This window comes from Ptychodera flava, chromosome 12 (genome assembly GCF_041260155.1).
Source record: "Ptychodera flava strain L36383 chromosome 12, AS_Pfla_20210202, whole genome shotgun sequence".
Lineage (NCBI taxonomy): Eukaryota > Metazoa > Hemichordata > Enteropneusta > Ptychoderidae > Ptychodera > Ptychodera flava.
Window position 1 is genome coordinate 7,038,725 of NC_091939.1, and position 22,645 is coordinate 7,061,369.

The 22,645-nt window shown below is 36.8% G+C and overlaps 2 protein-coding genes across 3 annotated transcripts in view; both read left to right on the top strand.

The window, feature by feature from the left end:
* The first annotated feature begins 376 nt into the window (after positions 1 to 376).
* On the top strand, positions 377 to 20,594 carry LOC139144839 (acyl-CoA dehydrogenase family member 11-like). The gene is made up of 12 exons (XM_070715638.1): positions 377 to 769; positions 9,009 to 9,241; positions 10,247 to 10,358; positions 11,380 to 11,497; positions 12,094 to 12,236; positions 13,126 to 13,275; positions 13,885 to 13,979; positions 14,919 to 15,018; positions 15,467 to 15,607; positions 16,516 to 16,608; positions 16,911 to 17,263; positions 18,346 to 20,594. Exons 1-12 carry the CDS (start codon positions 398 to 400, stop codon positions 18,473 to 18,475), a joined length of 2,040 nt encoding a protein of 679 aa, XP_070571739.1. The 5' UTR covers positions 377 to 397; the 3' UTR covers positions 18,476 to 20,594.
* A 1,484-nt stretch (positions 20,595 to 22,078) lies between these two features.
* The window catches only part of LOC139144840 (phosphatidylinositol transfer protein alpha isoform-like), a 32,107-nt gene continuing 31,540 nt past the window's right edge, over positions 22,079 to 22,645 (top strand). For both annotated transcript variants that reach the window (XM_070715640.1, XM_070715639.1), the window contains exons 1-2: positions 22,079 to 22,161; positions 22,398 to 22,428. In XM_070715640.1, coding sequence (XP_070571741.1) covers positions 22,145 to 22,161; positions 22,398 to 22,428 — 48 coding nt within the window. In that variant the 5' untranslated portion in view covers positions 22,079 to 22,144. The remainder of the gene's footprint in view (positions 22,162 to 22,397; positions 22,429 to 22,645) is intronic.

The following is a 22,645-nucleotide window of genomic DNA, read 5'->3' on the forward strand; positions in this document are numbered from 1 at the left end:
TGCAGACGGAAACCATGTTCTTTTGCTCCTGTATCATATTTCTAGGCGTAAACGCTGTTTTTGCGCAGACAAATCTGTGAAATGTGACCCCCCCTCAAATTTTAGATCGTAAAATTTGACTCCTTCAACACCCTTGATTTCATTCGCCCCCCCGTCTGTGAAATACGAACGCTCCCTTATAGTCATCAACATACAGAGGTAAATCTCTTTTCGACTTCCTATCTTACACGTAGGGCTGATTTGAACCAGATAGAGGGACAATGGTCAGACATCGGGTCCGAGTGCACGGTCGCTCTGTACTCATCAGACTCATGTACGCTTGCATATCATCAGCTAGCTCGCCCGTGGCTCGCATAGAAGAGACAGAAATGACTGAGGGCGCTTTACAAAAGCTCCAATGTTATTATGGGTAAATACGCGACGTAACATTACTAATGGAGGATTGAAAAGGAACGGTGCCGTGATCCAAAGAGCTAGACGACAAATCCCTTACCTTTCACGCAGAGTACTAAGCATGTTTCGACTCAAGCCATCGTATTTAAGAACTGTTGGTTTGGTGAGGTGGAAAGGCAGTGCCGCCACACTTTCCGCGAAAGAAACGAAATACGAGGATGAAAGTAAAATTAAGAGCACCAACAGTGAAGCTTTACAAGTACCATTCGCGAAGGCGAAACGAGGACAGTTCTTCCAGACTCAACCCTATTTGGAAAACCAGTACCACGGAGATGCAGTGCTTAGAGCTTATTTGAAAAGGGTTGTTCCAAAAGAGGTGATTTGCAAACCTGCTCTTATTTTTTTTGTGTGTGAATTCTGAGTGAACCGGTGCCTTGTTAAACTGGGTCGTTAAATTATATATGCACTGTTTTGGAGTCGATTTTGACACGATTACTCTACCCCCCCCCCCCCCAGTGGGGTAGAGTAACCGGGATTTTGATATCCAGCTGTATAGGTCAATATTATAGTCCATAGAGCTATGTTGTCATGAACCTACCAAAGATTCTAGACATGTGGGTTCATGGTGTAATTCAAACACAAGTTTGCTCAATGATATATATATGAACATGTACGCTCAGTATAAATTCGCAGTGGCTTGTTGTGAGTTCTCCTTTCTTTTTTTAAAATTATGTCCATTTGTATACAAGTCCCTGTTACAGACATGCAGATGCAGGGATGACATTTTTAGCAACCAGCTTGCCATATGCATATGTAGCAAATAGGCTAGAAAAATATCTATCGTCTATATGTATGTATATATGTTTGTGTGTATATGTATTTATGTATGTATGTATGTACAAAAACTCGAAAAACCACTGCACCTTTATCCCTTTTCCTGCCAAGTCCATATTTCACCACCAGGTCAAGATGGTTAAAATTAATGAAACACAACATATTCCATGTGTATTTTAACATAATACTGTACATTTGAAGGCTGTCGAAAACATAAATACTGTAAACTTGATTTTTTTTTACTAAAGATGCTATAACATACCAAGAGGGTGAAAATACATTATGTTTTGGCTCGATACCGCTTTTTACTGTTCATACAAACACGTTCATGTTGAAAATATGTACATCAGGTAAAACATGCAAAATAAGTCAAAATACTCATGACTGACATCCAGTTATGGTTCTGTGATTGCTGTATGAAAATGTATCCAATCAATTGTAAGGGCCAATATGATAATAGCACTTGGAGTGTACACAAATACCGTGTGTAATTACTTATGTAATTCATACTGTTTAAATCCCACTGGTACTGTACACAATACGTCTAGCATGGCGGTACATGCAAGCTTCCCAAGTCGGTGATTCAAAGAGAAAGTTACTGCTGATGATGCTCACTCCATGCGTGCGTAAATGCGCACGCAAATGCATTTGGCCAGAGTGTTCATTTCACAAAAGCGCAGATACCACTTGATCTATGTAGGCTGTACAACTCAATGAAGACTGCTAACGATCTTATTGCGGCCATCACTTCACAGAAAAGATAATATTTATGCATTTTAACTTGCTGAAATGACTTTGTCTTACATGATCACGGACTTGAACCAAGTGTATGTGTACACCACAGGCACTATGGCTTACTCTACATACGGCCATGTGATTGCTATAATGATAAGAATAATCATTTATTATGTGCTCTTCAATGAAGATTTACATCACATCTGTGCCAATAAAGTTTTAAAATAAAACAAGTTCAAGTCATTTAACAAGACGAGATAATAAATAATAAATACTATAAAGATACTTAATAGTTTATGAATGTGAAAATGTAGTCTGCGAGTTGTTCATTGATTGATGGTTCTTCATTTCCTTGTCTAGTTAGAAGGAAAAGAAGTTGGTTTTGATGGTGTTTCATTTGAATGATTGATTTTGCTGAAAAAGTTATTTCCTAGGATGTCATGTTTTGGACAGACTAGCAAGAAGTTCACTTCATCTTCTATACTGTTTATAGTGTTACATTGATTGCAGTACATTTCAGTAAAAAGGGTTTTTAGCTCCCATAGCCATATGTATATATGGCAATGGAAGCTATTCTTATAGGCTAGGAAAATGTCTGTATGTCTGTATGTCTGTATGTCTGTATGTCTGTATGTCTGTCCGTCAACATCAAAAACTCCAAAACCGCTGTACATTTCATCTTGATATTTGGTGTGTACATGGATGATGGGCTGTAGATGAGATTTTGTTCAAATGAAGTAGTCATTGCCAAAAATATGCAAATTAAGTGAAAAAAAGTAAAAACAGTCAAAATTGAAAAAACTCAATAACCACTGAGCAGATTACATGAAAAATTAGCATGTAAGTACTTTGGGCTGACATGAAATGATTGTGCGCATCTTGGGTCAGTATCTTGGATTTGCTATTTTTCATGAATTTTTTTGTAATTTTCTCCCATTTTTGGTCAAAAAATCTCCTGCTCTGAAACCACAAGTCCGATTGATTTGAAACTTGGTATGGAAGTGCATAGGAGTGACCTTTCCCAAATTTGGGCAAACCGTGGTGAAATTTGCATATTTTTAGTTTACACGTCCATAGACTCCCATGTATAAGGCAGATCTCCATAGACTCCCATGTATAAGGCCACAAAAAATAAAAATTTAGTTTCTCATCGTATTCATATTGCAAAAAGGATGCAGTGACACAATTTTTAGTCCCCACGGATGAAGTCCAGTGAGCTTATAGATTGGGTCATGTCCGTCTGTGAGTCCATCCGTGAGTCCATCCGTTCACGCAGATATCTCGGATATTTTGACAAAATGTCATGTGACCTTGATGACCTTTGATCTCAAATATACATATTTGTCCATAACTCAGTAACCACAAGTGCTACCACCCTTCATATATGGTATGATGGGACAGCTTATGACGCCACATATTGTACCTCATTAATTATGCACATATCTAATTTTGAGCGAGCCAATAGAGCTAGAGGTCTGATTTTTGGTATATAGGGATAACTTAGCAAAACAATTTTTTTGACAAAATGTCACGTGACCTCGGTGACCTTTGACCTCAAATATACATATTTGTCCATAACTCAGTAACCACAAGTGCTACAGCCTTCATGTATGGTATGATGGGACACCTTATGACGCCACATATTGTACCTCATTAATTATGCACATGTCTAATTTTGAGCGAGCCAATAGAGCTAGAGGTCTGATTTTTGGTATATAGGGATAACTTAGCAATACAATTTTTTTGACAAAATGTCACGTGACCTTGGTGACCTTTGACCTCAAATATACATATTTGTCCATAACTCAGTAACCACAAGTGCTACAGCCTTCATGTATGGTATGATGGGACACCTTATAACGCCACATATTGTACCTCATTAATTATGCGCATATCTAATTTTGAGTGAGCCAATAGAGCTAGAGGTCTGATTTTTGGTATATAGGGATAACTTAGCAATACAATTTTTTTGACAAAATGTCACGTGACCTCGGTGACCTTTGACCTCAAATATACATATTTGTCCATAACTCAGTAACCACAAGTGCTACAGCCTTCATGTATGGCATGATGGGACACCTTATGACGCCACATATTGTACCTCATTAATTATGCACATATCTAATTTTGAGCGAGCCAATAGAGCTAGAGGTCTGATTTTTGGTATATAGGGATAACTTAGCAAAACAATTTTTTTGACAAAATGTCACGTGACCTCGGTGACCTTTGACCTCAAATATACATATTTGTCCATAACTCAGTAACCACAAGTGCTACAGCCTTCATGTATGGTATGATGGGACACCTTATAACGCCACATATTGTACCTCATTAATTATGTGCATATCTAATTTTGAGCGAGCCAATAGAGCTAGAGGTCTGATTTTTGGTATATAGGGATAACTTAGCAATACAATTTTTTTGACAAAATGTCACGTGACCTTGGTGACCTTTGACCTCAAATATACATATTTGTCCATAACTCAGTAACCACAAGTGCTACAGCCTTCATGTATGGTATGATGGGACACCTTATGACGCCACATATTGTACCTCATTAATTATGCACATATCTAATTTTGAGTGAGCCAATAGAGCTAGAGGTCTGATTTTTGGTATATAGGGATAACTTAGCAAAACAATTTTTTTGACAAAATGTCACGTGACCTCGGTGACCTTTGACCTCAAATATACATATTTGTCCATAACTCGGTAACCACAAGTGCTACAGCCTTCATGTTTGGTATGATGGGACACCTTATGACGCCACATACTGTACCTCAATAATTATGCGCATATCTCATTCTGAGCGAGCCAATAGAGCTGGATGTCTGATTTTTGGTATATAGGGATAACTATAGGAGAGAATTTTTTTGACCAAATGTCATGTGACCTCGATGACCTTTTACCTAAAATATATGTTTATGTCAATAAATAAGTAACCACAAGTGCTATGTCCTTTGTAGTAGGATGGGAGACCTTATGACAACACACGCTTTACCTCATTAATTATGTACACATCTAATTCTGGGCAAGCGAATAGAGCTAGAGATCTGATTTTTTGGCATATAGGGATTAATTAGCAATATTTTTTTTTTTCAAAATGTCATGTGACCTCGATGATCTTTGACCTTGATTATACATATATATGCATATTTCAGTAACCACAAGTTCTATACCCTCCAATTTTGATAGGATATTAGACCTTAAGATGTCACATCTTGTACCTCATTTGTAATGTGCATATGTATTTCTTGACTGGCCAATACTGCTAGAGGTCTGATCTTTTTTCCCGATTTAGAACCATAACTTAGACATGCCTCATGTGTTTCAAATTGGGAACAACGACATAGACCTATGTGCCCATAGATCTCAACATATACACTCCAGTGATACTTCTTAATGACCACATTTTCCTGCCCCATCAAGACTAATACTCCTATTACAAGTTGGGACTATGTCATTGTAAATGACTTGTTGAGTTAATAGTTGTATCACAGTATTCGATATATCTAATTCTGTATTTTTTCCATTTTATATTCTGAATAATTACATTAAACATATTTCACTGTCTCCAGTACATTTCATTTAAGTATTTTCACTTCATGCACTTTATCCCTTTCACACATGTTCAAATATCTGACCAGAGAACAAACACTATATAGTCCAGGATGGGAGCTACAGTGTCATTGACGCTATTTTTTGAATAGCGGCCTTCATTTGGTTGTGATTAGTTTGTGAAATGTGTTGGTAATTTTCTTTGATTACTTTGTCAGACATTGAGTTTTATTCTGGCATACTTCTTTAGTTTCCTGTCGTCATGACATAAGCACTGGTTAAATTTATTTGCATTAATCTTGTTATGACTTCTTTTTTAGTAATTCAGTACTTTCTGAAACTTCATGCTGTTAGTTTTAATAGTATATGAAAATCTATAGTTAAATTCAGTTAAATTTATTTTTATTAACCTCATTATGACTGTTTTTCTCTCGGTGTTGCTGTGTTTAAGAAGAAGCTTCATGCTGTAGTTTTTAATAGTATATAGAGTAGCAATCCCAGGGCTGTACATTCATTTAGTTTGTCAAGAGTTTTGGCTTCAGATCAATTAAATGTACTTGTGTGTAACTGACTCTTTTCAAGCTGCAGAATTATTGAGTTTAAACCTACTGAATCTAGGAGCATTTCAACTGTTTAGATCTATGATCAAAACCATAAACAGTATCTTCCCTTTCTACTGTCTATGATTGAAGACAACTTAGTGTTCAGTCTCATACGGAATATGCGCTGTAAACAGTCTCATGTGGTTACGTATACACATACCACAGTCCCTCAGTCCCTCCACACACGGAGAGATTGTGACACAGGTAAACCTCTATGACATGGAAAAGGAGCTATTTGATGCAGCATATACCTAGTCACAAGCGACTGTGGGTATGTGCTTAATATCACTGCTATGACTTTTTCTTGTTTGTTGCAACAAAAGTCTCGACATATTTGAGTAAACAGCCAGAAGTGTTGCTTCTACCCATACGATTTGCAGTTGGATCAGGGAGTAAATTTACTCGTCTCTGCTGCTAATGCAGTAAAACTCTGTGGGGATCGAGTCTGATCTAGCTATAGACCATCGTCACTGGAAATGAGTAATTTCATTCAGTTATACTGACTATATTGAAAAAGTCACATATTACCATCATAACAGTACTAAGAAGAAACAGCATTCCTGGTCATTTACCTAAAGTTCTCATCGTAAACATGCCCCAGTTTGTGTACCACACTCTAGGACGGACTATTAACCTGATTTCATAATGGCAAACTGAGACAAATTTCAAAGTCCGGGCTGTGCAAAGTCCATGATATTGGTCACAGATTTATCACCTCTCATTGAGGTGACTCATAGTTATAGGGTAAACTCTCAGGTTTGACCATGAAGGTACATGCATTACCCAACCCTGAAGAGGCAACTTCCTGAATATAGCAAGTTAAGGAAAAACCATTTGATATAGGGGGGGGGCTGTGGAAGGTTTGTGAAAACAAAAGTACCTGCAAACGTCAATGTAGAGAATTCAGTCACAGATGCTATCTGACTTGACAGCCCAAAAAAGGTTGCAAGTTAATGTGAAAGAAAACATTTCCATCAAAAGACTCCTTCTTACTCATATAACTCGGTGGTATTTGGATTTTAACACTCATGTAGCCGTGCTGTGTTCATGGAAGTTGTGCACATGGTTTTGTATATACACAGATCGGAAATGTAAAATTAAGTAGATTTTGAGACCAAACTGTTTTGCTCCCAACTCATTCCTTTTGTTTTAATCAAATAGACACACTTTCTTACATAAGGCCAGGTTTCTGTTTAATAACATGCGTACTGTCAATACCAGTAACAGAACCATGAACTTCTTCAAAGCTAGGCCTATCAACAATGGCCTTGCACTTATCAAATACTTCCACAATGATATTGAATATCATTGAACTTGCTAGGTGAAAACTTTCTCACCAGGAGCAATAATCTGAAGTTGCTCTAGTTTAGAAAGTTAAATAGCCCAACCATGCTGTTATGTAGAAAATTAAATAGCACTACCATGTTCTTGTCTATAAAGTTAGAATGTCCCATCATGCTCTAATGTAGAATATTAAAATGTTCCCATCAAATAAAGTTAAATAGCCCTACCATGCTTCAATTCAGAAAGTTAAAATAATAAGTTTGGTTTGAGCTATATGTAACATTTTGTAGAAGTAATCTATACTTGAGCAAGTTGAACATTTAGATCATGGTAGATATTTGATATACCTGATATGTCCTCAGTGAAAAATATTCACTTGTCTAAAGCTGAGGTAGTGTCAAACATTACAAATAGTATGAAGATAAGACACTTTCCCTCCCTAAGTGATGTAGAGATTGTAGCTTCATGAAATTTTCCTCCTGTGCAATGTTGCTTTTGTAATATTTTTTTAAAAACTGAGTGATGTCGTGTGAGTCAAAGTATCATGACTTGATGAATACTCATGATAGCGGTAATCACAAATGTTGTTTTTCACCGAATGTAACAAAGTGTGTGTGTGTGACAGATTTGCCCAGAGAAATTCAAACATTCAAATTTGTCTCTGTAAATCAGAGCATGAGTGGTAACTTGATACAAAATCCCCTATTCCTGTAAGGGTAATTTCTGAAAGTCTTGTCAAAATTTCAGATAGATATTTATTTTTGCATGTTAATGCCGGAGCTGTGATGTCATTGTATATTACATGTAGCTGTTTTTGACTACAGCCATTTAAATGCCTTCACTATAGTCCCTTTACCAAGTAGAGACAGACAGTGTTGAAATCATAGAGACTAATTCTCTGTATGGATTTATGATCAACTTGAACTCTTTGTCATTCTAACAGGCAAACATGTGCCACATATTGCCCTGTCATTTATAATATCATGATCATTCTAAATTGCAAAATTTGATTGTGAGATTAGAAGATGAAAATTTGAATGGACTTTCCATTAAAGGGACAAAGTCGGCCATTTTTCATGAATTTTGTTTGATACAAGATACTACTTGTATTGTTTGATATGTTGAAAGATACTGAATGAATGGGTGACCCCTGCATATATTTGACCCCGGGTTTAGACAGGATACATAAAACCAACATGGGAAAGAATAAATGGTCATGACCATTAATTCTTTCTCGCGATGGTTTCATTTCGTTTGTCTAAAATGGGGGTCAAATATATGCATGGTCACCCATTCATTCAGTATCTTTCAATATGTCAAACAATATAAATAGTGTCTGGTATCAAACAAAATTCATGAAAAATAGCTGACTTTGTCCCTTAACAGCCTGTAAACAAAAGGAAGAAAAGTGTAAAACTAAGTCTAATATATGTCAACTTTCTACTGGATCAGTAACAATTCTTTATGTGGAAATTGGTTTCTGCTATGGAAGTGTCAGTGACAGTGCAGTATATCAATTTGCTGTATATCAATTTTCATATGTACAAGAAGCACTGACAGTTACTAGGTGTTTAATATTTCATCATTCCATCGCTATCATAGGTTCTTGAGCAGTTTGCTCCAGACTTGGAACGTTTTGGTCACCGTTGTGCAACTGACATCCACCAGCTGGGCAGAGAGTGTGAGTTGAATCCACCAAGTGTACAACATTTTGATGCCTGGGGTAACCGCGTTGATGAACTTATCACATGTAGTGCCTGGAAATCAATGCATGATATTGCTGCTGAGGAAGGGTTGATATCAATTGCCTATGAGAGGAAGTATGGTCCTTGGAGGTAATGTTGTACTTCAGCATCTCAACACTACACATTCAATTGTATTCTGTACATTTTTAAATTCTTTAGTATTTATCTTGGTCATGGTTCAAGTCGATGAAAAAAGAGACGTCATTTGAAACAGTCTGTATTTTGATTTATGCAAAGCTACTTGACTTGAGTAAGCGCAAAGTTCATGATATTTTATCATCCCAGCAAGTGCATCAAAGTGGAGTCAGTGCAGCTTGGCTGAAATTTGATCAAGCCAGCTGCTCCTATATTCACTATATTGTACCTCATTGATGCCACAAACCAAGTTTCTTGTGTTTCTATTGACATAACGGAATTCGCGCACTGACTTTATAATTAAGGAGACATCATTTGGCATGATGAAAACAAAGCAATGTATATATGTGTTTTATGCTCTATGAGTGATCCAGAAGTTACTTCTTCCATTATGCAGCATACTGTGATGTCAACCAATGAATAGCCAATACCCAAACTTCAATACCACAATTGAGATGCCAGTGCATGATAGCACCACAGACAATGGGAAAATCCCAACAAGTCTAGGAGTTCAAGGGTCACTGTCCCCAGTATTATGTTCACACCCATATGTTAACTCAATGATCACAAGTGCATAAGAAACTACAGGTATCCTTAAAGAGGGACTTGAACCTAGTCTGTATATATCTATAAAACAGTTTCTACTGTCCCTACCCTCCCTATTACTGTCCCTCTAATCCCTATCACACTGTCCACACAGTCTGTGTCATTGTCCCTCCAAATCCATATCACTGTCCCTCTGATTCCTATCACTGTCCCTCCAATCCCTATCACTGTCCATACTATGCCTATCACTGTCCCTCCGATCCCTATCACTGTCCCTCCAATCCCTATCACTGTCCCTCCAATCCCTATCACTGTCCATACTATGCCACTACCAGAGTGCATTTTCAAGGAGGACAAGATAATGTCTAAATTTTCCTTTTAATAGTTTTTCTCCCCATTCTATCATTCTAACAGTCGTTTATACCAAATGGCCAAGTTGTACCTGTTTGTCCCATCATCTGGTCTGTATTCCTGCCCTCTCGCTATGACAGATGGAGCTGCACAAACTATTGACAGGATTGACAAGGTATAAATGACATAATTTATTATTCACCTGCTAGTGACAATGGATGAGTAAATCTGTTCATCACATAATGTTTACGGTCTGTCAATATAGTTTATATATTTAGACACAAACACATAATCTACCGCAAGGGCGATGCATCTACTCATCCAACTCTTTTAAAGAGTCAAAGTTACACTTTTTTTAGCTTTTTCATGATTTTTTTTCGGATGTAAACAATTATTTGACGAGGTAAAAACATGCTTAAATTCTGGTCAACTAGACACAACCTCAACTCTGCTTGCAGCCAGCTCAGTGAAAAGCTAGTGTATAACTCTCACCATGCACCGCTGAATGTACACTGTTTCATAAAGTTTAGATCTCATGCAAGCTTTCGTAATGAGATCTTGACCTGCAGTGTCTGCAGCTTTCGCGGGCATTGTGATAATGTTTACCTGTCATAAGACCCAAGTTGGAATGGCAGTTGAGAGGTCACAAACAAAATCATCTATTTGCATTCAGCAGAAGGGTATTTTGTAGTTAAGAATCAACATAATTTTGACACAATGACTCTATGCAAGTGAAAAAAAAGAGCAACTTTGTCCCTTTAATGGAATATGTAAGTCAAGACAAAGAAATGTTACATTTAGGTTTTTCATTATGCTGAACTATTTTTTTTGTATTTTCCAAAAGTACAAGTTTTCACTAGTTTTACCTCAACATATCAACTTGTACCTTGCACAAGTTTGTCGAACAGAAAACATATCATCAGTTTACCATACTCAATGGCATAGAATCTTTATCTTGCCAATATCAAACATTACAGAAATACTGGTAAGGTCTGTAAAATTGCAATTTTTCACAATCTCCAACTTTTTGCCACGGACTGAGATAACTTACATACAGATCACATTACATGCGCTTTCAAAATGTCTTCAGGTCCATTTTCATTGCCTGATGTGTACAAATGTTTACAAGTTATTATCTACAACACGTAGTAGTAAAGAAAATAATGATTGAACAATTCAGACAACTTTTCCAACAGAACAACTGTCATCCATTGCTTCTTGAAAAAGCATTTCCAAGCTTGATTTCTCGGGATCCACAGAAGTTCTGGACTTCAGGACAGTGGATGACAGAGAGGAAAGGAGGCTCTGATGTCGGTAAGAAATGAATCACGTATTAATGCTTCAATGGTGATATGCTGTTATTCCAATGGTACAATATAGAACTCCCATCAGTTAATGAGTGTCAACAGCTTAATTGATCCCTGCACTCTGCAACATTTGGTTTGCTGTTCACCAATGTCAGGAAGTATGGGCAGGGGTCGTTCTCAGGTCATTTCCCTAGCAAAGAATGGTGTGCCCAAAGAACACTACGTCCAGTCTTCCTTTCAAAACCAATCACGTTTTCAGAGGTTTAATAAAAATGACACCCTTTGGAGTTTGGTGATTTCTTTGAAGTTGTTTAGCTTGGCCCCAGTGTTCCCCAGTCTTGCCTAGGGAGTCGCAGTAGCAATGAACTGTAGCATTGTGTGGCATATGAACACTTGACACAGAGTATTGTAAATTCTAATTTTCTTCATCAAATTTCAGACCTATTGGTTTGTGGCACTCATAGGATCAAGCAGTATTTATAATGTGTACATATGTTTGTATTTTTGCTTTTTTTTTTGATGGATCCTGATACATAATGTAGCAAATCTTTACATTCTTGTTTACTCAGGCTTTACATCTGATTTGTTTTCTGTTCATTCCAGCCGGAGGAACGGAGACTGTTGCTGTACCACAAGAAGATGGTACATTCAAACTTTACGGATACAAATGGTTTTCCTCAGCTACAGATTCCAACATGACATTGGCACTGGCAAGGATTGTGGATGAAAACAAACAGACCACACCGGTAAATCCCTGTACATAGTTTGTTCATTCAATGTAATGGATTGGGCTCCATTCGCCCGTTCACACTCATTAAGTGGATATATATGGACTGATTTCATGCAAACTTGTACGAACGTGACATACATATTACATCTTATACATATCAATTTTTGTCACAACATAATCGAATATGGCCACCAGGTAGCGATTTTGTTTGGATTTTTTCATATCCATAGACACGTGTGAACAGATTCCTCTTAAATTAGGACAACGTACTATCACACACCTGCCAATTCATGTAGCCATATAATCCAATATGGCCACCAGACAGCCATATTGTTGTGATGTTTTTATGTCCAGAGCCATTACCTGGACATGTGTAAACAGATTCCATTAGGACTATGTACAAGGACAGTGTACTATGATGAATAGGTACACTTCAACTTATGTCACAACTAAATATGGTGAATGACTGCACTACAATTCATTCACGTAAAGGATAATGGGAGTGACATCATTTTTTACAAAATGACCTATCAAAACATGATTTCAGTGAAAATATCTGTGATGTTGCTGACCATACCAACAGCTAAGTTAACCCTTTTCCTGCCAGACAGTATCACTTCCCCATCAGCCAAGTCAGTAAAAAGCGGTATGGAGCCAAAACATGACGTATCTTCACCCACTTGGCTTGGTCTGTTATAGCATCTTCAGTCCAAAAAAATCAAGTTTACAGTATCTATTTTTTCAACAGCTTTCAAATGCACAGTATTATGTTAAAATAAACCACATGGAATATGTTGTGTTTCATTAATTGTAACCATGTTGACCTGGTAGTGAAATATGGACTTGGCAGGAAAAGGGTTAATGACAATTTATCATTTCATACCATGTTTTTGTCAAAATATCAGGGTTCTAAAGGAGTGTCCATGTTTTACATGGAAACCAGAAATGAAGACGGATCATTGAATGGAATTGATATTCAGAAATTGAAGAATAAACTTGGAACCAGACAGCTGCCAACTGCAGAACTTCTGTTGGATGGATCAACAGCACATCTTGTGAGTTTATCAGTGATGTACATGCATTGTACATGTATTTGAAATTGATCACCCATAATGAAACAAGCACAATCAAAGTTATGGAATATTGCATACAATAGGTGATGTCATTAGTTACCAATTGTATTTTGTCAAAAGTAATGACGATAGGCAAAGATTTGATTTCACTGCACAAAATTTGATACTTTTACATCAACAGCCTTCAGTTGAAATTCATAAACTCTTACTTTGGAATGTAATCTGTTTTACTTTGCAGATGACATACTTCCCTCTCCCAAATAAAAGAGTATCAAATCAGATAGTAGTATATGTAACTAGCAGAGTGTGCATAAATTGACCCTGTTTTTTTTAACATTTTGCAGCCAGGCATGAAGATTTAATCAGGGAAATAAATTTTGAAAAAGCTAAATTTTAATAAAAATACCCAACATTGACAAGTTTATGGTCTTGTTCAGTGGATAATCAGGACTCAACAGTTGCATGTTTTTGCTCAGTTGAAGATCCACCTGCATTGATGACGCCTTTGCATACTTTTTTCCAGTGGCATAGATTCCAGTTTCCTCTTCTTGGGCAATTCCATTGACTCATTTCATGCTGTCTCTGTTACAGATATCAATACCTGGAAGAGGAGTTGCAGCCATTACTGACATGTTGGCCATCACCCGGCTCTACAACACCATGTTTTCCGTATCTGGAATGAGAAGGTGAGGTCATCGATAGAGATGAATGAAAGACAGAACATCTCATCGGGATTAGGAGTTGATTTAAGCATGTCAGAATAAAACCTAACTTGTTCTTAAATTTAAGACTTGGCAGTGATGTAATACTCATGACAAAACGCCTTATTATCCTGTCATTGAATAAAGCCATCCAACATGAATATGATCACTGAAAATGGCTGAGACAGACTGACAGACAGACTTTCTGTCAAGATATACTTTGGCAATGTGACATTTCCTTACATTGAGGAATTTGTTACAAGTACTTACAGTATTCAGTGATATCTTCAGACATATGTTTTAACCATACTGAATGGTTAAAATGTTCACAGTAACTTTAGTGAATTAAGATTAAAGAAATGTTCTGAAAAGTAGCATAAAAAAGATTTTTGTTTTAATTATAAATATGTCCTTATAACCACCATGTGGTGGATCATAAAAGTACAGGGCTGTTTCACTGGCAAGGAATGTTGGAGACTTTTCTATAAATCATCATTTATTACCGCATGCTATTGTTTATTATTTACATTTTGGTGTTAGTTTGTAAATTTATCAAGTTTTCATACCTCTGTTATTATGGTTCTTCAAGCAAAGCTTTGACACATAAGACATTTACTCTGTCAAAAGTGAATCTACTAGTTTATTATCGCTGTATTATATGATTAATTGAACATTATCTTGATATTAAGTGTTTTTGCATACTTGATGTGATTAAAAGCACTCACTCCATGTTGTTATATAAAGCGCTTGAATAACATATGTACACCACATTTAGCTCTGTGTTTGATTGGGTGCACCATATCACTACATTTATGTCTATTGATATCAACTTTGTGTCGAGAAGGATAAGTTTTACAATAATGACTGCATTTGGCAATGAGTGAACTATAAAGAACTTAATGCAATATTGCTGTTATGTTTCAGAATGGTGAACTTGGCCAGGGATTACAGCAAACGAAGAACTGTGTTTGGAAAGTTGATCTGTGAACATCCACTTCATATGCAAACCTTGGCAAGGATGGAGGTAATTCAGCAACAATGAATATGCATTAGTATAAGATGTTTCTTCCCCAATCCTGAGGTAATTTATTGAAAAAAAGGTCTGTCATACCCTTAGGGACCATGATGTTAAATTCAGAAGGAAACTTCTTCTATCTGAACTCCAAGGGGCCCTGAACTCTGTATCTTTTATCTTGTACTCACACAATAGCAAAGCTTATTTACGAAAGCCATACAGTTTCAATATTGCAAAGTGGACACCCTAAATACTGACAATGCAGCATTCTGCCTCAGTGAAATCAAGGCAGTGAGCAACTCTGAAATACTAGGCCAGTATGAGATTTATCATTCTCTTTATGAAAATGATCTCATCCAGAGGGTGGTCATGTGCACATTTCACAATCAGAGACAATCAAGACACACACCTTTGTCAATATACAGTATGTCTTTATACCAACCTAACTGTCTTATAGGTTGAGACCAGGGCAGGATTCTTATTGTTAATGGAAGCAAGTAGACTTCTTGGATTGGAAGATTGTAAAATGGCCACAGAACATGAAAGACTGCTGCTCAGAATTATGACACCATTGATGAAACTCTACACAGCTAAACAGGTTTGTAAAGTCAACATCAATTATGGGTGTAGACTTTAGGTGGTATAAAACATGTACTGTAATTATCTGGTAACTCGTAAGAGGTTTAAATCATATCTTTTGTTATTGTTTATTTATCAGATGGTAATTTTTACACCTCCAAAGTGGAATAAATTGTATACCTAACCATAACTTAAGTCACCCTGGGGTCTATCTGCTGCTAGGAATATCAATTTTATATTTGTTATTGATTTTACATTTTTTACATATTGAGCAAGTGCCTCAGAACATTTTTTTAGATACCCAAATTTGTTACACTACTTTTCTGATCTTCTGCTTTCATGGACTCATTTTGAAACCTGTAAAATCTGTAAATGAAATGGTTTCACCAGATTCTTTTTGAAAATTGAAAATAAGAGTTGTCCCGATAGAGATCACTCAGATTTATCAACCATTTTGAATGTCAAATATCAATAAATCTTAGGTAACTTGTTTTTTTAATCCTAGACTAGCCAGTTTTTATTCTTGAATATGAAAGAGAACAATTTAGAAGTTTCCCATATCAAAATATCAGCGAAAATATAAAACTTTCTGTCTCAAGGCGCATACGTCTTATAATGGTTTCACACAAGTTGGTATGATTATTACACAGTAAAACCATTCATTAGGTTGCTTGAATTGCTGAATTCAAATGAACCACGGTACAAACAAATCCACATGCACAAACACACACATAGGAATATGTAATTGACCACGTGGATTAGTTTGTACCTACGTAATGTGATCTCTTGGGTGTACAGAATCTGTAGAACTTATGGTTTCCTGGTTATTCCCGGGTAGAACAATTGTTATATACGTTTTTGAAAAATTTGTCTGATTTTGGTCTGATTTATTGACCAGTGATGTCACATTCTATTCCATCTTTTCAGGCTATGTCCATTGCTTCTGAAGGACTGGAATGTTTCGGAGGACAGGGATACATAGAAGACACAGGGTTACCATCAATGTTCCGTGATGCACAGGTATATGATATTTCTTCATTTCTATTTGTTCTCTTTGTGAATTCTTGATCAATTGCAAGGAAAGAAATAACGGAAATTACATTTTTTTGGATTTTAGATCAGTTAAAAGTCTCTGGCAATCCAGCTGTTAGTTTCGAACCACATGTGTTGAATATTAAGTTCGTTTTGAAATCTCAGAAAAAATTGTTACTTTGTTAGAGGTTAAAACCAACTTTATTATCTCAGTTAATTCATGTTTCACAATAACTTTTCCATGCATGGTAACTAACACCTCTTGTTTTGTGATTGTAATTTATTGTCAGGTGTTGCCAATCTGGGAGGGTACCACCAATGTGCTGTCTATGGATGTTCTCAGAGCCATTGCCAAAACACATGGCAGAGTCCTTCAGGCACTCTTCAAAGAAATCCAAGAGAAAGTTGCCATAGCTTCCAAATCATCCAATGTGCACATCCAGAATGGTTGCCAAGCAACAAGCCAGAGTGTCAACAAGCTGGCAAAGTTTCTGGAAGGGGAGGCTACAAGGGATTCTAGTCTTCTGGAAGTTGGAGCTCGTGACTTTGCATACAGTCTGGCCAGGACTTACATGGCTTCATTGCTGTTAGAACATGCAGTCTGGGATGAAGCCACAGAACTTGATGCCATTACAGTTGCCAGGTTAGTTTCTGAGGCGTCCTCAAGCTGTAGTATTTGGTAAGAATATCTCTAGAGGGCGCTCAATATTTTTTCCCCTCATCTCAGCTATCATGTACTGTAAGTAATGTTCTGTTAATTCCACTGGTATCCTTGTCATTCATACATCTCACATATTTCAAATTTCAGTTTCAAAACAGCCCAACCACAGTATCTGAGCTATAAAAACATCAATCTTATCATGAACAATACCATGCAAAAATAATCTTTCATGAAAACAGACACTCCTCTAACTCACTGAGAATAGGAAAGTATATGGTATCTTTCACAAGATTTGGTAGCTGTATACCTGTAACAAGAAAGGTAGTTTTATAACAAGCATCACAAACCATGACACCATTATAGGTCCTTTCCATTAGATATTAGGTCCCAGTGTATATACTCTGTTTGTCAGCCAGTAAATTATTGCTAGGTTCCCATAAGATAAGAAAAACTACAGTCCACATTCACACTGTATTTGAATATCCCGCCCCTCGGTCGCTTTTCAACCATGTTCTAATCCAACTGTTAGGCATCAAGTGGGGCATCAGGATGGACCTAAACCGTTCAGACACACACACACACACACACACAACTTTGGCCTGATTTCAAATTATGTTGCCTCTTAAAGACTCTACATAACTTAGGCTAACCTAAGGGCCGACCCAGGGTCAACACAGCAGGATCACACTACTTGTTTAAAACCAGTAATAGACGATCTAAACTCTGCAGTGTGAATGCAGTATATGATATGAAATGTATGGATGAGTTAGTTATTTGGCATAGTAAACGTGGAAGCCCTAGCAAAAACAAATAAGTTTATCACAAACTTAAAGTTTTTATTAAGACATTTTTTCAGTGTTGTATAAATGGTAATGTACTGTTATCTTATATGATTTATAAAATTTGAATATTCAGAAACTTTAAGTCAGACCACCACTTTGTAGAATTTATCACAGTATTCAAGAAAACAACTGAAAATTTCATTATCTCCAATAAATTATTTTGTTTACCCTCCCCATTCTGGTTGATTCCTAGCATCTAAATCAATTTCTTTTTCCTCTCAGATGGTGTGAGCAAGATCTCTGCCCTGTGGTGACCAATCACATCCATGGTCACTATGACAACAGAAGTGTCACCATGGATGCACAGCTGGTCATGGATGGATTCACTGACCAGCCATTGGGCAAAATGTAAAAAATGTCAAAGTACCCTACTTGTGCTTTTGTAGTTGCTGAATCTCGAAGATCCATATTTTTTGATTCTGGATATAAATGTAGGACCCAGTGAGCTGTCATATACAGTTCTCTATGTCCAGAGCTTTCATTGGTGAATCAACATTTTGAAATGGAGTAAATCACAAAGATTATAATTATTTTACATTTGCATTGAGATTTTGATAGAGTGAAGATACAAAGGGTAATATCCAGATCATGGTTTAACAAATCCGTTTAGTGTTTGGCCGTGACCAGTCCCTGGACCAGTATTAATAGTCCAGTGGTCCTTGCTGCCTTGTTAGCTTGTCCTGCACATATTCTTTATCACACTAGTGTACAGTATTCAATATTTGGTCACACTAGTGTACAGTATTCAATATTTGGTCACACTAGTGTACAGTATTCAATATTTGGTCACACTAGTGTACAGTATTCAATATTTGGTCACACTAGTGTACAGTATTCAATATTTGGTCACACTAGTGTACAGTATTCAATATTTGGTCACACTAGTGTACAGTATTCAATATTTGGTCACACTAGTGTACAGTATTCAATATTTGGTCACACTTGTGGCGTAACAAATTCCAACAAAATATTTCTGCTGTTGTGCAGTGGTTTGTCAGGTAGCATCTGATTGGCAGATTTTAACTATTTACAGCAACTTAAAGAGTCTGAAACTAAAGTGATTGTGTAGCTGATTGGCTGTTCAGAAGTTTCAAAACAGTAATATACATGACAATCATATTCAGCCAACCAAAAACTGTTCAGTCTTCAATGACACTGTACATTGCCCCATATGTTTTGATGGCACCGTATCTCTTACCTCAGGACTAGCTCAACCCAGCAAATTCATCATAAGTTGATCGTCTTTTTCCAACTCTGATATGAAATATAATGAATTGCTTTTACATTCTCAACTTTAAGGGGACAAAGTCACTGTTGTTTTACATTACTCGCATTTTATTTCAAAGATTAGAAATATTGTGTGGCATCTAGAAATGCAGTGAAGGATCGGTTGACAAAAGGTTCTTCTGCTCTTGCTACAAGCACAATAGATGAAAAAGTAGGTGTAATTTGTAACAGAAACCTGTGCAGATGTGATGGTAGCTGTTTTATCAAATTGTAAACTTTGGGATAAGAGAACAGCCAGATTCATGCTGACATTCATATCAACATATATTATCCGTAAAGTTCTCTGCTAGTTTTGATGGTAATTCTGTTTTCTTAGGCAAATAAAAACTGTTGACTTTCCCCTTTAAGCATTCCAGCTGTTCGGTACTACCCAAGTACAAACTGCGGTTAGGTCCTCGTACAGCGAATGTGACAGTAATGTTGGATATATTAGCCTTTTTGAGGATTTTTTTATCTTTTGCATGTTTTACCGATTGACCATTTGATACATCGAAAGGTTACCACTTTATAACTCCATTGCAGCTGAAATGAATATTTACAATAACAGGTGGATGTATCGGGATATTTTTTATTGATATCAAACGAGAGTACATATAATATGAACATTGTAAACACAATGCAATTTTCTTGACTTTTTTGAGTGGGGTCATTTTAGTTGGTGTAATTAGTGCTTAATTTCTACACTTAGAACAAACTGTTCTGTAGACCTTGCTTTTCTTCATTTAGATTTCTGTACAAACAGTGCAGGCATTAACTCAGTACAAGGAATGGATATTTTCTATGATGTTCATTTTGCTGTTTATAGTATGCTAAAGTTCTTGAATAAATGGTTACTTTTGGTAGGGATGTACTCAATATCTATATAATGGTATGTAGAGAATACTGTTACAAATGGGAGAGTGTCAAGTACTTTCAGATTTTCTCATTAGAAATCATTCCTTTCTGAATGAAACCATTTATCACAAAGTCTCTGAATGAGTTAATAAAGGATATTTACAAAAAAATGTGTGTATGTGAAATGTTATTTCGTCATGTCAAGTTTGCATATGTCCACATATCAAGGGTAGGACAGGATTTTCAGTCATATTTTATACATAAAATGTTAATAGCACCAAATACTAGTATGGCACACTATTTTGCCTTTTGTCTGTCAAGTGTAAATAAATGAATTTACTGCAAAAAAAGTTAAGGTCCCTAAAGATATGGTTTGTTTCTCATGCTCGGCCTCTTGCAAAAATGATGAGATGATACAGATTTACTTTATTTTCATATTTTTTAACTCTCGAGATCTAACTGCTGATCACAATGATTACCCACAGTGGCAGTTCTTATATAGGAAGATGATGCTCAGACCTGTGTAGTGTAGACATTTGACCTCTGACATAATATTCTGTTTTGTGTGTAGTGCACCGTCTTTTGTGTGTGTGTGTGTGTGTGTGTGTTAAAGGGAACATTAAAGAATGCTGATGTGCATAGTCTGGTGCAGGGATGACAACAAATTCCTTTTGTGTGTATTGTCTCTGTAACAGTCAGTTACATATTTGCAGCAAATACTAAACTCTATGAGAGAAGTTTCAGAACCATGCCAACTTTTGGGTTTTCACCTCAAATACACTTTACCATGAAATATAATTGCTTCTGAGATTGTTTAGAACTGAATCTGCCATCTGCTTGAAAAGCTAAAGTATTTTTATCACTGTTATTAATAATATACATGTCACTCAAAAAAAGGCATTGTCTTCTGTGTTTTGTAGACCAAAATGGCAGGTATAAACCTGATATTCAGATAAAAAACACCTCCGTGACCCATGCAAAGTCATAAGTGTAGTACACACTTTGTTGTGTTTGAGTGAAGAGTGAATGTGAACATGTATGTTAACCACAGGCGAACTGGAAATGAATAGTTTAAAATATGATATTATTTCATAATAAAAGGGCCTTTTTATATACTTCTAGTATTTTGGTCACCCCGGCTGGCCGCCTATGTCATACATAACTCATACACGTACAGCAAATTTGTTGAGTGCTGCTCAGAGTCTGCAGAAAGGAAGCTCAACCCTGATGAAATACTAACTCAGTAATGTGATATCAACATTTCATAATTACGATTTAATATTTGTAATATTTATGAAAATAATATCATATTTTTAGACTTCATTTTCAGTTCGCCTGTGCAGTAACTTTCCTGTCACAGCTATGGGTCACATGACCTTGAGTGATAACTCCCTGTCCCAAGTCAAATGACAAGTTTACCAGATAAATATCAGCAAAATGCGTTCTTAAATTAAATTATTAAACATCTGCTGCTAAGATGTAATTGGGCATGATCGTCAACGGGCGGACTGCGATCAGAGAGAGTTAGTCTTAGGTGTCGATCACAGGCGCTCCTTAGCTCGGTAATCTGCTAAGTAGATCGATTTTTTGGCTCGCTCGATTGATCCCATAGTTAATATGCCCGCCAATGCAACCTAAATACTTTGTTCAGTTGCAGTGGCGGGCATATCGACTACGGGATCAATAGATCGAGCCGAAAATCGATCTACTTAGCAGATTACCCAGCTAAGGAGCGCCTGTGGTGTCGATGCATCAAATTTGAGAAAAAAAAAGGAAAGAATTTTCGATGGCAAGAGGATTTTGGGGCGGGGGCGCACATTGACATCCGGGTATTCAAGGCCTTTTGCCGGTATGTGACGTCATCTATCGGTCCACCCATGTGTGTTCAGAATAGTTCAGCATGCTGATCAAGGAGTTGTAAGTCCTCTTTATCCACAAGTTACGCCAATTTTTACGATTTCTTTGATTAATTTTGTAGATTGTAGTATTCCTTGTTTATTCCACTCTCTTATCGCCTCATTATTTTGCACAATTCTTGAGAACCAATTGATTTTTTAACCAATATGTTTGACGGCGCTGATCTAACTTTGTTCCATTTCATTTTGAATTTGCTCGTCCTCGCAACCTCTTCCTGCTTGTCATCACCAATCAAGTCGCGTCCATCTGCCAATTACGGTAGACGAGGTGAGTAAAATATACCTTATCATACCTGACGTCACCTTCGGTGTCTTTGTGACCGGAAATCGGTGACCGGTACCATTCCGTACGACGGAAGATGCTACACGGGTCGATGACGGGAGTACCCATAAGTTCGTTGTGTTGAAAAACCCTGTGTCATTGCCCGCGTAACTCTTGTGTTATGGCATTCAAATATACACATATGAACTTTCACATTACAGTT

What these genes read in the sequence shown, in the direction of transcription:
- LOC139144839 (XM_070715638.1), top strand. Translation starts at nt 398, where the DNA reads ATGTTATTATGGGTAAATACGCGACGTAACATTACTAATGGAGGATTG. An exon ending in CTATTGACAGGATTGACAAG is followed by an intron (nt 10,359 to 11,379) that starts GTATAAATGACA and finishes CTTTTCCAACAG; the next exon opens with AACAACTGTCATCCATTGCT. An exon ending in AAAACAAACAGACCACACCG is followed by an intron (nt 12,237 to 13,125) that starts GTAAATCCCTGT and finishes TCAAAATATCAG; the next exon opens with GGTTCTAAAGGAGTGTCCAT.